This window comes from Oenanthe melanoleuca, chromosome 11 (genome assembly GCF_029582105.1).
Source record: "Oenanthe melanoleuca isolate GR-GAL-2019-014 chromosome 11, OMel1.0, whole genome shotgun sequence".
Taxonomy (NCBI): domain Eukaryota; kingdom Metazoa; phylum Chordata; class Aves; order Passeriformes; family Muscicapidae; genus Oenanthe; species Oenanthe melanoleuca.
In genome coordinates, this window is record NC_079345.1 from 7,127,417 (window position 1) to 7,142,707 (window position 15,291).

General features: G+C 56.4%; 1 protein-coding gene across 2 annotated transcripts; it reads right to left on the reverse strand.

The window, feature by feature from the left end:
- Positions 1–1,304: 1,304 nt before the first annotated feature.
- SLC9A5 (solute carrier family 9 member A5) lies at positions 1,305–14,972 on the reverse strand. 2 transcript variants are annotated; one of them, XM_056500884.1, is made up of 16 exons: positions 14,786–14,972; positions 9,691–9,993; positions 8,934–9,097; positions 8,591–8,669; positions 7,742–7,919; positions 7,392–7,612; positions 7,013–7,215; positions 6,428–6,517; positions 6,229–6,299; positions 5,425–5,554; positions 5,190–5,278; positions 4,938–5,064; positions 4,666–4,836; positions 4,040–4,109; positions 3,753–3,884; positions 1,305–3,388 (listed from the first exon to the last, which is right to left on the reverse strand). In XM_056500884.1, the coding sequence occupies exons 1-16, from the start codon at positions 14,916–14,918 to the stop codon at positions 2,922–2,924; spliced, it is 2,628 nt and encodes an 875-aa protein (XP_056356859.1). In that variant the 5' UTR covers positions 14,919–14,972; the 3' UTR covers positions 1,305–2,921. The 2 variants fall into 2 exon arrangements, with proteins under 2 accessions (XP_056356859.1, XP_056356860.1); XM_056500885.1 differs by having other exon boundaries at positions 1,305–3,450.
- Between the last annotated feature and the right edge of the window lie 319 nt (positions 14,973–15,291).

Below are 15,291 nucleotides of genomic sequence, written 5' to 3' on the forward strand. Positions count from 1 at the left end.
AAAAGTGCAGGTTTAATGGCAGGCTCTAAGCAGAAGCCTGGGTGCAAAATGACAGGTCTATGATAGTCTGCTCTGGGATGGGGTTACTTACAGTCACAGTCAGAGGGCTGTATGTTCTGGGTTAGAGTCTGACAAGCAGCTCCTGTGGTTGTGCCTTACTCTGTCCTGGAGAAGCAGAAGTTTGGGCACATGCATTCGTGGTTTGGCCCAGTCCTTGTGTTTTTCCACTGAAGCATTTTAGTATTTTTAGGCTGAAAGAGACGACTCTCTGCTATGCTGGAAGGATCAGAGCAGTCCTATGCAGGCAGGACACTCTAAGGTGAAATGCAGAGAATGAAGTACAAGAATAAAAACTGGCAAGGAGCCACCATCCCTGCTCACAAGGCTGGGGTTGAGGGTGGGAAGAAGGGGCTCTGAGCTGTTGGCTGGTGGCATGGAGAGCCTGCACACACATTAGCTGCTAGGCTCAGATATCTGGATGGGAGAGCAGCAACCAGCTCCAGCATTTCCTGAAGCTGAGATGTCTGCTTTCCCTGCTCTGAGGGCCTGAAGGCCACAGACCCACCTCTTCCAGGAAACAACCTGGCCCACACAGCCTGGTGCACTGCCAAGGCAATTGTGGCTGCAGGCAGTGCTGGCACTGAGGCCCAGCACGCAGAGCACAGCGCAGCCAGCAGCGCTGTTGGTGGGATGCAAGGCAGATGGGGAATGTCACAGGGAACAAGAGCTTCCACAGAGGCCAGTGCAAAGCTAACAGGGCTAGAAGCTACATTTGACCCTGCCAAAAAGGGCAAGGGGTTGATGGTGGATGCCAGATTCAATACAAGCCAAACATCTACCTTGTGAATCAAGTAAACTACATTTACCTTCCTTCAGGAAAAGTGGAAACCATGAGATCAAGGGAAGAGCAAAATCAGCACACACCAATGCAAGGAGGCTCATGTGACTCAGAATACTCTGAAACAGACCCCTTTAAAACATATTTTTGGCAAGGAGAGAGGACGTGTGGGCTCCCAGCACGCTGGTGGCTGTGCAGCCACAGCTCTGGGCACAAGAGTCTGATCTGTGGCTAGCTGTTCCCTCTGCTCAGCCTAACGACAGCTGCAGGCAAGCATCCCATTGGAAAGAATTTCACTTTTTCCACAAACTTTATGGAAACCAGGAAATCCAGTGAGGCACATCAAGAGAGGGGGGTTGAGGCCTCGGGTACAGAAGAATGGAGAGGCACAGGGACATTGGTGCCTGCAAAGGAGAACCAAACCAGGATGGGCAGAGGTTCCCAGACAACACAGACCAGACCACAATGTCTGCTCCAACTCCAGTTTATTGAACATTACAAAATACTCTGCATATATTTTCACATTATAACAATATCCTTGCAAATAATATATTAAGTCTTGAGTCATTTGTGGTGCCCATGGCTACAGAAAACACTGACCCAACTAGAGATTTAGTATGGCCCAATATCAGAAATCAAAACTAGAATAAGTCATACCAGAAATGCAAAACTATATAAAAACCTTTTAAAAACCTCATGCTCATCTGGTGGAACAGGTGCAGAGTTGAAGGGCCTCTGCTGAGCCCTGCTGAAAGGGCTGGGGGTCCCACCAGCTCACCAGTGCATCCAAGTGCCCCCTTGGCACCTGCTGTCTCAGCACACCCGTAGAGTTGGAAAAGGCAGGATTTTATCTGCTTTGGAGCATTAACAGTCCAAGTCCCCATTTTTCCTGAAGAGCAACCCCCAACCCTCCTGTCTGCTGGTACCCAGCCATTGTGCTCTTTTGTGTACTGAGCAGTTCTTGGGGAGCAATTCTTGGCCCTTGGGTGTCACACCAGAAATAATTCATCGTGTGGGCCACCAGCTCCCACCACCCTCTGAGCAGGGAACAGGGTTGGCTGGGATGCAAGTGTTGGGACAGACCTTTGAAGATGCATGCTGCTCACACCCCCCATCACCCCTGTTCCTGATGTACATTCATACCTGCTGCTCGCTCCACTCCTTGCACCATGGCCAGTCCTCCCAGCTGATGCACTCCAGGCAATTGGAGGGACTGGGACATCAGCAGAATGAACACCAAGGATGCTGTGCAGGGCAGCTGCCTCCCCGTAAAGGCAGAAAGCTGAACACTGCAGCTGTTGGGAACACATCCAGGCGACAGGCATGAGGCTGGCACAGCAGGCTGGCTGTTAGAGGAGTCCCTGTGCGTTCACTAGTCCAGCTCCTGGTGGAGCCAAACCCCAGGAGCGCTGCTCCCAGTCCTGAGAAAGTCACGGCCTTGCCTCTGTGGTGCCTCCATAACCTGGTGGACACAGGGCTGTCGTGGCAAGGAGCCTAACTCTGAGCTCCTGGCTGAGATCCATGCATGCTGTGAGGAACCAGCACTGTGGCCACCTTGAAGTCAATGGCTCAATCACTGGGTGTGGGTGGCTCTTGTGCACCAGCACTGATCTCAGCCCTTTTCCCAGAGATCTCCAACTCACAGTCAGGCTGGAGGTCAGCTCATGCTTTTACACCTGTGAGCAGCCACAGCCCATTTGCCAGCAGCCACCACCTCAGGGCAGCACAGCCATGACAGATTCAAGTCTGTTTCGGATCCCAGCCCTGGGAGAAATATCTCTAACCTCCCAGCTGCAGAGATGTGTAGGGACCAGAGAGGAATGAGCTTTGGGATCTGTGCCTCCCTGGGTGGACAAGGGCTGGTACCTGCTGCCACAGCACAAAGACCAATTATTGACCAGGTTTGCATCAGTAGGTGCATGGGCAGAGCACACCCTGGAGTATACTCCAGGAGGAGTTCTGGGTTCTCCTGCCACTCCTGGAGTTTATGGAGACACACACAAGCTTTGCAATGCAAGACAGAGCGGTCAGCAGGTCATAACCTGTCTGCAGCTCTCAGCCCCTTCCCAGTCCACAGGGTGCCTCAGAGGTGGCTTGCTCTGTTGAACATCAGCCACCTGGACTCTGCAGTGGGTGGCATCCTGCCCTGCTCCTCTGTGGCCATCAAAGGCTGCAGCTCCTGCTGCTCAGGACCGTCCGGGCTGCTGTCACTCTGTGACCGGCCACTCTTGGAGATGTGGCTGGGGAACTGGAAGCAGGAGCTCTGCTCGGTTATCACCTGGCTTGCAGACTGGGGCTGCTCCTCCAGCACAGGGCAGGCAAATCTCCTGTGCTGAGGGCCGCTCTCGATGCCTGGGGGGGAAGCGATGCTCTCCAGGGAGGAGATGCTTTGGTTCCACGCCTTCTGCATATCCACTGGCACAATTTTGGTGGTCTCCGAGGAGACATAAACTGCCAGATCAGCCTGGTCTCCTTTCCATGGCAGCTCCTTCTCTGCCAAGGTTGGCGATGGAGGGATGATGCAGGGGCTGGGGCAGACATCCAGGCTGCCTGGAGATGCAGATGGAGGGACAGTGAGAGGGAGCTTGCACAGCTCTGTCTCTCCTTGGACCCTGCAAACATTGCAGAACCAACCACTACCAAATGGCCATAGAATCCTAGAATATCCTGAGTTGGAAAGGACCCACAAGGATTATGGACTCCAACTCTTTTCTTTATGCAGCACAACCCCATGAATCACACCATATGCTGGCCCAGGGATGCAGGACACAGGGATGCTCTGCCATGCCTCCAGTGATTCTCCCATTCATGCTCTGTTGACTGGTTTGCCAGGCCAAGGCAGCTTTGCTCCACAAGCAGAGGAACAACAAGCTACCCAATTGCAGCTGCCCTAGCATGGAGCATTGGTGCCTACCAGGAGTTGTCTTTCCCTGCAGGACCTCATCGGTGGCTCGAGCAACAAACACGATCCCCTCATCGTCCTCTTTCTCTGTCTCCGAGCTATCGCTCTCCTCCTCCTCTGAGCTGACCATCACCAGGACAGGAGCTGCAGGCAGATGGAGGGGGTTGGCTTTGTGCTAGTGCAGCCCTGGGTGCTGTCATCCCACTGAGCTGGCAGTGGGCAGGCACAGCAGGTGCTCCCATCCCACACCACCAGTCCCCTTGGCAGGACCTGCCATCCTCACCTGCCACCGGCCTTACCTGCATCCTGCCAGGGGACATTTCTGTGTGTCTTCCCGTTGGGTGCCTCTTTGGTCAGAGAGATATTCTTCTGTGAAAGAAGAGGAACTGGCTGGGACCTGCCCTGTGCAAAGTCCTAAACCCAATAGATGGTCCTGCGAGCCAGCAAACAATGCAGATTCCCACTCTGGCTATGTGGCAGATGAGTTTTAGCCCTTAGGCTTTGCATCTTCATGGCCCCACAAAGAACTGCTCAGCTGCAATGGCTTCAAAAGCCTCCAAATAAAAGAAGATACCTAAGGCTCAATTTGAGGTGCAGTGCCACACTTCTGAGCCTGGATCTGCACCAACATTGAGGCTGCTTCATGCTAAGTGCTCTTGCAAAATGAACCTGGGGCTCCTCCAGGGCTTTGCTCAGTGAAGAGCCACCCCACAGCACTGATGGCATGCTGGGGACACAGGGACACACAACACCTGCATGCTCACATGCAGCATCAACAGGACTAAGAAGAGATGAGCCGCTTTCCCCTCTGGCTCTGGAGCTGCTGATGCCCTGCAGGATCACCCCAAAAGGACCTCTCTTACTGCATCCTGGGGTGACCAAATCTCAGAGCTAGGAAAAGAACAGGAGCCTGGGGAGGACTTGCCTTTTTCCTCCCTTTTTCCTTCAGCCTGGCCTTGCTCTTGGAGGAGCAGACATTGTGCTTTGTGGACTTGAAGGTCTCCAGACGCCTCTTCATGTTCTGCCGGAAGATTTCCTTATCTTGGCGCTCTTGTTTATCTGGAGAGATGAAGTGACGGCTGTAGCTGGCCTTGTACTGGCCGAGGGAGAGGCAAAGAGACACAGGGTGAGCAGCTGCCCCACGGAGCACGGTCCATCCCCGCTACTCCCCTCGGGGTCAGCGCCCGGAGTGCTCACCCGCCGCCGGGGTTTGTAGAGGCTCCCCCGCAGCACGTGGTGCATGGCCGCGTCCTCCTTGTCGCGGCGGCTCCGCACCGTGTCGATCACCTGCAGGTCCAGGCACGCGCCGCTGCCGCTCTCCCTCCTGCCGGGAGATGAGATGGACGGGGGCTCCATGCCCACGTTGTGCCAGCCCCTGCCAGACCTGGTGCAGGCCACCCCCAGGGAACAGGGCAGCTGTGAGGTCCGAGGAGGTCTGGGTGTACTCACAGGAGGTTGGTGACTGATGACTCTGACATGGACGTGCGGCTGGGCATGGAGGGCAGCGCCAGCTTGGCAGCCGAGAGCACATGGCCACCCTGGGAGGACAAGGCTGGCGTCAGGACAGCGAGGACCCAGCTGGGACGGGCAGGTCCCCACTGCCCAGCCAGAGGGTGCACATATGGCCATACATGAGCAGAACCTCTCCTGCCAGGGCCGTCCTGGACACCACTACAGCTGGTACCTGATCGACAAAGCTGATAGCATCACGGATGTTCAGCTTGTAATAAACATCCCAGATCTCATCCCGCAGCCTGTAGGCAGATTTCCGCATCAGCAGCTGGCTCAGGTATTTCTTGTCAAACTGCTCCCACCTGCCATGAGATGAAGACACAGGCAGTTTAGCTCCCATGGGGTACCACAGCCAGGGATATCTGCCCAGACAAGGCTGTGTCCCATGTATAGAGAAGGGAGGCTGGGCACACAGGACCTGGCTGCGCCCAGGGACACTCTGCCAAGGAGAGCAGGAGGGGAGGGGACATGATCACTCTTCAGCCTGCCCAAGGGAAGCCTGACAGCATCGGGTCTGTGAGAGGCAGTGGGAGTAGGATAGGGGCCACCCTGCTGGAGCACTTCCCCTGCAGGAAACAGGCTTTCTGCAACCTTTTCCTGTCCCTGTGCTGCAGATAAACACTGCCCAGGCAGGAACAGGGCTGTTCCCTCCTCAGTGCCCCAGCGCACTTCCATCCATGAGGAGGCAGATGGCCACCAACATGGACACTCCAAGTTCTGGCCTTGGCAAGCAACGTCAGCTCCACAGCATCCCCAACTACACCTGCCTGACCTCTCTCTGGGATGCTTTTGTGATCTTGGTCTGCTGCACAACAGCAGCCAGATGGCACCTATCCAACCTGATGGACAGACATATAGACTTCCTGGTCCTGCTGTGCTGCCTACAGCAGGGGTGAGAACCCCAATATGTCCTTGTGGCTGGCATGTGTCTCCCATTCACTAACAGTCAGCAGAGGAGCCTGCCTGAGGCACTCACTTGTCCCGCCAGTAGTGGTAGCCATGGTGCCCCACGATGTCCTCCACCGCTGCCAGGATGTGGTCAAAGGCCTTGAGGGAGGGGAAGAGGGTGAGTGGAGACAAGGCTGTGGGTGCCCTGGGGATGCCAAGGTCATACATGGCCCTTGCCCAGCCCCACATGTGAGGGGAGCCAGGCAGCCTCTGGCACTATCACCCACATGCTCGTGCAGCTCCTCGTTCAGCGTGGGTTTGTGGTGATCACTGCGCTTCACCTTCAGCCATGTCACCAGGGGTTTGATGGTGAGGCCCTAGAATGGCAGGAGAAGGCAAGGGAAAGACTGGGAGGGCAAGAGGGTGCATGGCTGGGGCATGGGGAGCAGAAGCAGCACGAAGTGACTGGGGACAGTGGCTGTGCCAGCCACGCGTGCCCCGACAAACCCGACCCCTGTGCCATGGTGTACACCCCCAGTCATCCTTCCCTTAGACTCATATTCATCCTCCCCATGGCTTCCCTTCCCAGGGCACTGAATGCTGCAGCTTTTAAAAAAGCAGTCTGGACAGGCATGCACTCTTGGAGTTCCTGGAGCCAGTCCCAGAACAAAATACCAGTGGGAAAAGAACGTGGGCCATGGCCCCACCATTGCAACAGTCCCCATACCAGTCCTGCACACCTGCTGATGGATGGGGTGCCAAAAAGCACCAAGGACCAAAGATCACTTGAAAAAAGATATTTTCCCAAAGTCCCCAGGCCAGTTCTGGGGCAAGAAAGCAGCACTGGAGGAGGGCACAGTGCCCATCCTCACCTGCACAATGACAGTGAAGAACACCACCACGATGGTCGTTGCCACAAAGTAGTCCTTGGCTTTCACCTTTTCCCTGTCCAGCAGGATGACCAGGGCGAAGGCCACGGCCCCACGGAGGCCACCATATGACATGACCACCTGGTCAATCCTGTCCAGGGGGATGAGGCGGAAGCGGTTGAGCACGAATGTCTGGAGAACAACACCTGGGGAAGAAGGAGAAGGAGAGCCTGGAATGCTGGGAGAACCCTGCCTGCTCCAGGAGACAGCACAAAATCCCAGCCAGGATCTGTGGCTGGCCTTGTGCCCCAACCTTTCCTGGGCAATATCCCTTTTTGGCATGGAAGGGCTGTGTGCCACATGCACAGCAGGACAGACTGACCCACAGCTCTGAAGAGCAGAATAAAGAACAGGGTTCCCAGCACCAGTGCTGTGTCCCATGTCCACTTGGAGGTGTCCACAGCCGAGATGCCCAGAAACATGAAGATGATGGTCTCTGAGCTGCTGGCCAGTGTCTTCATGGTGTACTTGACAGTGGTGCGGGATTTCTGGGAGATGTTGGCTTCCACGTACTTCTTGCAGCAGATCCCACAGAAGGTGACTCTGCAGAGGGGCAGAAGGAGCTGGCATGGCCCTACGGCGGGATGAGGAGTGGGTCTGCTCACTGCCTCCTGCTGCTCAGCACTGCAAGCCCAGTTTCTGGGTTCCCCTGGGGCACAGCCCGGTACTCACGCCAGGATGGCGGAGAGCGAGACCATCTCTGCGGCGAGGTAGGCGACGTAGGCCAGCAGGAAGACGAAGAGCGGCTCGATGATGCGCACGCGCTTGGTGAAGCGCGTGATCAGCGCCAGCAGGAAGGCGAAGAGCAGCCCCACGGCTGTGCCCCCCAGGCTCACCAGGAAGAAGGAGGCTGGTGGGAGGAGAAGTCTCACGTGAACCATAAGCAGGTGGGCCCAGCTCCTGTGCCCCACGGCCGTGCCACGCTGGGCTGGCCAAGCGCCGTGTTCCCACCCAGGTCCCCTCCAAAGCATCCCATGGAGCACAAAGCTTTGGACAATCCCAAAGCATCCCCTGGAGCACCTGGCTGTGGGGACAGTTGTTGACTCTGGGGAAACCTCAGAAGCCCTTCCAGTACCTAAAGGGCACTCCAAAAGAGCTGGAGAGGGACTTTTGACATTGACATGGAGTGACAGGACAAGGAGGAATGGCTTCAAACTGATGGAGGGCAGGATTAGATTGGGTATTAAGAAGAAATTCTTCCCTGTGAGGGTGGTGAGGCCCTGGCACAGACTGGCTGTGCCATCCCTGGAAGAGTTCAAGGCGACTTGGGTGGGGTCTGAGCAACCTGATCTAGTGGAAGATGTGTCCCTGCCTATGGCAGGGCTTGGAACAAGATGGTCTTTAAGGTCCCTTCCAGCCCAAACAATTCTGCAATTCTGTGCTGATGGCTGGCATGTGATGCATGGAGATGGCAGAGCTGTGGTGCTCAGTGCCCACCCCACAGGACAAGCTCCTGTTCTTGCCCCCCTCCACTTCCACAACAGAGGAAGAGGTAGAGGGGCTGGTGTGGCAATTACTCACCTACCCCCTTCATGTAGTCTGTGGCACGGATGTGCGCTGGGCCCAGCTCCACAAAAGAGTTGAAGACCTTGTACAGCACCTGCAGGCAAGGCAAATTCCTTGAGAAACACAGGGCAGGAAGGGTCCTGTGGAAGAGGCATTTTCGACCCCAAACCTGTCAGGTAACAGCTCATTTCAGCAGACAAAGTCTCCCATGGCCAGGAGAGAGGAAAGGCCAAGCGAGCATGGCATGGGTCTGCCCCCAGCTCAGGGATGTCACCTGCATCCTCTGCCCATCCTGGGGAATTCCAGCACCTTGGACCATGTTTGGCTCAACATTAGAGTTCCCCAAGCTGCAACTCACCACGGTGACAGCATCATTCAAGAGAGACTCGCCAAACACAATGATGAAGAGGGTCTCATTAACGTGGACCTCTTCAAAGACAGCCAGGACTGCCACAGGGTCCACAGCTGAAATCAGGCTGCCAAAGAGCAGGAAATCCATCAGCCCAGCTTCAACACCTGGATCTGTTAGGACAGAATAACCAAGGTCAGGCAAACCAGCCACCCCAGAGCCCTTCTCACCAGGCAGAAACAAGCCTGTCCCTCATCTGATCCCAGTAACTTGGCTGGAGCATCTCAACTGGGAGTGCAGTGGGATGAGCCCAGATGCTCCCAGACCTCTGGGATGCCCCTGGAAAAGTGGGACTCAGTGCATTCTTGCTGCAGCACTCCAGCAGGTACCTCCAAAGGTGGCTCAGGAGCCCCACCTCAGGTCCAGGCACCAAGTGGCTCCTCAGGGCTCAAGAGAGCTCAAAACACAGTGCAGGGCAGCCAGGCCAGTGGCTCCAGCCAAGGACAGGGAACATGGCTGCAAGCCAGCAACGCTAGCCAAGGTCAGCAGACAAAAATAGCAAAGCCATGAGTCAGCTCAGTGCCAAGCAGGGCCCGTCTGCCCTGCACTGCCAGAGCACCACTCCCAGCATGTCAGGACCCTGCTCTGCTGTAATTCCTAGGAACCCACAGCAGGGAGAGGCAGTGGGCTATGGAACTGGGGGTGCTTTGCACGTCCAAGCTGTTTTGGGGGATGTGTTCCAGGCTGGGCTGCCCTGCACACCCACCCATGAGGCCGGCGCGGTGCAGCCCCCAGAGCGCCGTGCCGGTGGCAAAGGAGTTCCAGAGCGTGCCCACCACGGCGTAGGTCAGGATGGCACCAATGTTGTCGAAGAACAGCCGGCTGGGCATGAAGTACCCAGAGTCCAGAACGATGGGGGGCAGAAGGAAGAGGAAGAACATGTTTGGCTCCAGCTGGTACTCGGCTTTCTTGGCCACGGCCAACACGATTCCCCCCAGGCCCAGCCCCAGCAGAATGAGAAGGCAGCTCTCCGGGACAACGGATGTCACCTTCCTCGACAGGTGGAAAACTAGAAGGAAAAGATGAATGAGAGCATCAGCCAAACAGGCACATGGACAGAGCATCCCAAATCCACAGGCTTCACAGAAGGGTTGGGTGATGCATGACAGATGGGAGGAGAACAAGGGAGCACCTATGGAAAGGCTGCTCCATGGCCACATGTGCACAAAAGACCTTCCAGGTCAGGATTTCAAGCCCCTGACTCTTTAGGATTTCCTTCTCACTGTCTAATAAGCCAATCAGTCAGGCATTTTACTTTTCTTGGCTTCTGGTGTCTGCACTTAAAGGTTTAAAGAAGGCAGTGAGCACGTTCACAGTGTCACGAGCACTGCTGGCTGCTGTTCAAGTGAAGAAATCCTGGTACACCAGGACATGTTACCCCACTCAGAGACAAGGATGCTCAGCCCTGGTGCCAGGGTGACCTTGTTTGCATCTGTCTGAGCAAGCAGCCAGAGCAGCATGCAAACCACTGCAGCACAAGCCATGCCTGAGCACAACCTCCCTCAGCACCAGCTAACCTACCTGCATGCAGAAACACAGGCACTTGGGAGCTGCAGATTTAGAGATGCTTGGAATAATCACTTTATTCCATGCAAGGTTTGGGCCAAATCTTAAGCTGCCATGAAACAAGATGCATTTTCTAAAGCAAGCAGAGGATGCCCTGGTATTCATCCATCAGTAATGTGGCAGTGAGCCTGTGCTCAGGCACAAGCCAGCAGGATGCCACAGCAGCCAGCACAGGGGATTCATTCCTCCTGGCACCCTTGTCCCCCACATCAGGGTGTGCTGTGTAATCCCAAATCAGTCCAGCTTCCAGGCAGGCAACCCCCATCCCTGGAGGTTTCTCCTCACTAGCACAGGTGCTGTATTTTTGCTGCCCCTTCAAAAGGGCATTGCTTGGGGAAAAGCTATTGAGGGTCACAATGATTTTGCCCCATCATCACTGAGTTCTGCCATCACTTGTGACATCCAGCCCAGCTCTGGCACATGATTTAAATCTCCTGGTTCCTCCAGGCACTTCGAGAGCCACCTCTGTCCTTGTGCACCCAGCAGGTACAAGGGACATCACGGTAGGCTCTGAGCCATCACTTGGCTGCAAGCCCAGCCCTGCTGCCAACCCCAAAACTCAGTCCCCAAAGCCCTTTAGCTGGACTAAAGCTGCCCACTGCTTGTGCCAAGCTACCCCTCCAGAAGGAAAGTTGTGCTATGGTCATGCACCAACCCTGGGTCACTCAGCTGCTTCCCTCCTTTGGCCCCAATGGACAGACCATAATGTCTGCCTAGCCCAGGGTGCTGTCTCCAGTGGCCTAGACCTGGAGAGGAGCCCAGAAACAGGCAGCTCTTCATCAGTAGGTTTCCATGTCTCTATGTCCTTATCATTCCTCTGAACCTGTCCTGGTCCTGCTCTATCCTTCTGGGAGAGATCCCAGTGTCCCTGAGATGTAGACAGCCAGAGGCTGGGCCTCTTGATGTTCTTCCTTTTTCCTTTCCCAACACCTCTTAGGTGATTTTCTCTCCTTCACCACAGCTGAGCTCTGAATTAGAGGAGATAATTCAATGGCAAAGATTTGGTTCACAACCAGAGACAACATCTTTGAGCCCACCACCCAATGTGCAAGCTAAGGGCCACTTTTCCTTTAGTTGAGGACCTCAAGAGGTTGCTGCTTGGCACAGTAAGCCCCATTCCTGCCCTAGCACTGGCTTCCTGCCATAATACAGCAGCAGCACTGCTGCAGCCAGCAGGGGCAGATCAGTGAGCACAGGGGCAGCGTGATCTGCAGCTCCACCACCAAGCACCTACAGGAATATAAGTGAAAGGAATAGGGTTCCTTTCAATAGGAAAGAGCAACCAGGCCAAGCCTCTGCCTTAGTTCTGCCACAGAGCCTGTGGCACCCTCCCTCAGCTCCAGCCACCTCTGCTCAATGCTATGGGCTGCAATACAGCCCTGGAGGCTGTGGTGATACAGACACTACAGCCCTTCAAGCAGCCCCACAGCTGGCTAGGCTTCATCCAGGCCAAATTCCTGCTCAATGACCACACAAGGCACTGCAGAGCCCTGCTCACCCCACACGAGCTGGTGGATGAGTGGTGCTCACTCAGCGCCTGCAGCAGGCTGTGCAGCCGCTTCCCACCCACGGGAACAAAGCTCTGAAGTTTTCAAGAAGGGAACGAGGCATCCAGCCCCTTTCTGCATTCTCAGGAACATTGCCAAGATCCCTGCTCTCTGCTTTGCCAACCCATCTGCATTCCCCATGCTGTGGAGCTATGTCCTGCCTGGCTGGAGGCACCCAGGAGAGCGTGCAGGGATGCTGTGGGGACACGGGTCCTGGCTGTCACTCGCCATGGAAAGGTTCAAGGCCAGCTTGGATGGGGCTTTGAGCAACCTGGTCTAGTGGAAGGTGTCTCTGTCCATGGAAGGGTAGTTGGAAAAGATCATCTCTAAAGTCCCTTCCAACTCAAAACACTCTATGGTTTTATGATTATTTTCACCAAGCCAGAAACATGGTCAAATAAAGGAGAAGCATCAATGGGAAAGATCCTGCTTGTCCAAAAATCCCCTTGCTGGTGGGGAAAACTGCACCCCTCCCCAGGAAATGGCAGCACATGAGCTCCCCTGTGTCACAGAGAGCAGCCAGCAGGGACAGAGGGAACAAGCTCTAATTTTATACACACTAGTCAAGGATTTCAGCACTAAAGGTTCCCACAGCAACAGTAACTTAGCCACATGTGAATTAACTTCAGAGACATAATGCATACTCAGGCATCCATAATAAAGGATTTGCCATTGAGATAACTCAGGGCCAAAACCTGCTCTGTTCCTCCAGAGCTTGGGAAATGGCAGAACACCTAAACCAAGACATGAGCAGCTGGGGACAGAGGCAATGGTGCTAGGAGAGATGGTTGCAACCCATGGCAATGCTGCTGCATAGAAAAACATCTGTCTGCTGGCAAACTCCTGCCCGTGGGGCAGCTATGTGAAAGGAGAATGTTTGGGGCAATGCTCATCTGTGCTCCCCACATCCTGTGCTCTGACTGTGGATGGAAAAGGCAGCAAAGCCCGGATGATGCCTTGCTGTGCAGGAAGGCAACACCCAAGCCAGTTTTTCCCTGCCCCGGGTGTTTGCTGGCTTGGGTCACCAAGCATCGTGACTGCCTCTGAGATCAGAGCCCACAGTGTCATTTCCCCATCACCCGGGCGTGGGGCCGCTTCCTCCCCTGCGGTCACAGGGCTGTGAGCTGGCACAACCACAACGGATCCTCTGCCCCAGCATCCATGCCACAGCTGGGGCTGCCCTCTCCTCTCCCCAAAATGCTCCAGCCCTGGTTCATCTCCTCTGTGCACTCCTGTGCACCCTGAGGACTGCTTGTACCATCTCTGGGGACACCCATGGATGCTGCCTCCAGGTCCGGGTGTCGCTGTTGGCTCCAGCTCTGAGTATCCATTGGACACACTGGATCCACTACTGGCAGCTTGATGCTATCAGCCATCAGGGCTGTATCTTGCAGGCAGAGAAGGAGAGTGGCCACCAGCCTCAGGCCTGGAAGAACATGGCAGATCTGGGAATGATCCCAGCTCAGGCCCCCCTGCACCCACCCACACAAAATCCAGGGTGGCTGAGGGGAGCATGTCAATGGAAACTGCACAGGGAGCAGCTCCGGGGAGAGGCTGGAGAGAAGAAAACAGCCAGGGAAGGGAATTTTCTCTCTGATCTTCTGCAGGTAGGAGGGACACACTCGGCAGCTGGAGGTGGCACAGCTACAGCAGAGTGCTGTATTTTTAAACTCATGATACCTTTTAATTCATTCCTCACAAAGCTTTAGGTCTCTCTTGAAAGATGTCAAGGAAGGAGAGGAATGGAAGATCCACAGTGAGGCTTGAGACAGGAAGAGGCCAGCTGGTGGTCACAGCTGTAGCTGTCCCCTGTGTGACGAGTGCTGCTCCATGTTCCTGACCGATTAGAGATTTCCTTGCCTAACTCTGAACCCACATTTCTTGATCCAAGTCAAAACCAAGAGGGTGTCTGTGCCCCCACCACAGGGGCTGTGCCCACAGTGGGGTCCCTGAGTAGTAAACCTGGCTCAAGGTCACAATCTCATCCCCAGGAGCACTGTGGGGGACCAGCCCTCCGGGTACCCCTGCTTAGCACCCATGCAGAAGTGTCCCCTCCCCAGCACTCTGGATGCCGGTGGGGAGCCCAGCCCCGCACAGCTCACACACATCCTCATTGTGCCTTCCCACGCAGCCTCTCACAGCAGAGCCTCCCCCGGCTGCGTGGTCCTGTGCCGGGGAGCACAGGAGTCCAGGGCCAATCTGGAGTGACCCACCGGAGGGGACTGCAGGCACCTGCCAACCCCAGGCTGCCGGGGGCACGTCCTGCCTGGCACTGCCACCCCCGAGCCTTTCCCCGCGGCCGTGGGGGAGCAATGGCTTCCTGACCTGCCAAAGGCAGGTACTGTGCCAGCCTTTGGGAACACGAGACATCCTTTGGGGCTTCTCTTCTCATGAGCCATCCATCCTCTGTGCCCGCCCATCCATCCATCCATCTCTCGCAGGAAAAAACAGCCCGGGCCCCCACCTTTTCCTTCGGGTGGTACCTTCACCCCGCCGCCGCACATCCTCCCACGGCAGAGCACGGAGGGTGCGGGGTGGCCCCCGACCTCCGCAACCAGCTGACAGTGTTTGGGGTTTGTCCCCACGACCCGTGTCCCGGCGTGCGGTGACACCCCTCGTCCCGGAGGATGCCGCATCCCTGTCTGCCAGCCCGGGGGCCGGAGCGGGTGGGGACAAGGGGACACTCACCGATCTTGGCCAGGCTGGCTACCAGGATCCAGGCGGCCACCAGGCAGGGCGCCTGCACCTCCCGCCACTGCCAGCGCAGCAGCTCGGCTCCCGCCGGGGCGGCGGGGCCAGGGGAGGCGGCCGGGGGCTGCATGGCCCCGCCGCTGCGCTGCGCTCCGCTCCGCCGCGCTCCCGGTGCCGGTGCCGGTGCCGGTGCCGGTGCCGGCCCCGCCCGCGTCACGGGCACGTGGGGATGCGCCGGGACGGCCCCCGCGCCACCGCCCCGCCTCGACCCGCACCGCCCGCCCCGGAGCTCGGCACCCCGGTACCGCCCCAGGCCTCAGCCTCAGAACCCAGCGCCCTCCTACTTACCTCTTGCATTACCCCCCCCCTCCATCCTAGCTCATCTGCACCCTCCCGGAGTCCCCTGCCCCAGCCTCAGTCCTCTCTGCAACTGTCCCGGTGCCACCTCAATCACCCTAATCCCCCATGCCCTCCCTCCGTGCCTCTGCTTTGCCTGATTCTCC

Bases quoted from the DNA above. Each gene is read 5' to 3' on its own strand.
- SLC9A5 (XM_056500884.1), bottom strand. From the start codon at position 14,918: ATGCAGCCCCCGGCCGCCTCCCCTGGCCCCGCCGCCCCGGCGGGAGCC. The intron at 8,670-8,933 runs GTGAGTTGCAGC...CCTTGCCTGCAG, and splicing joins TGAATGATGCTGTCACCGTG to GTGCTGTACAAGGTCTTCAA. The intron at 7,613-7,741 runs GTGAGTACCGGG...GCCCCTCTGCAG, and splicing joins TCGCTCTCCGCCATCCTGGC to AGTCACCTTCTGTGGGATCT.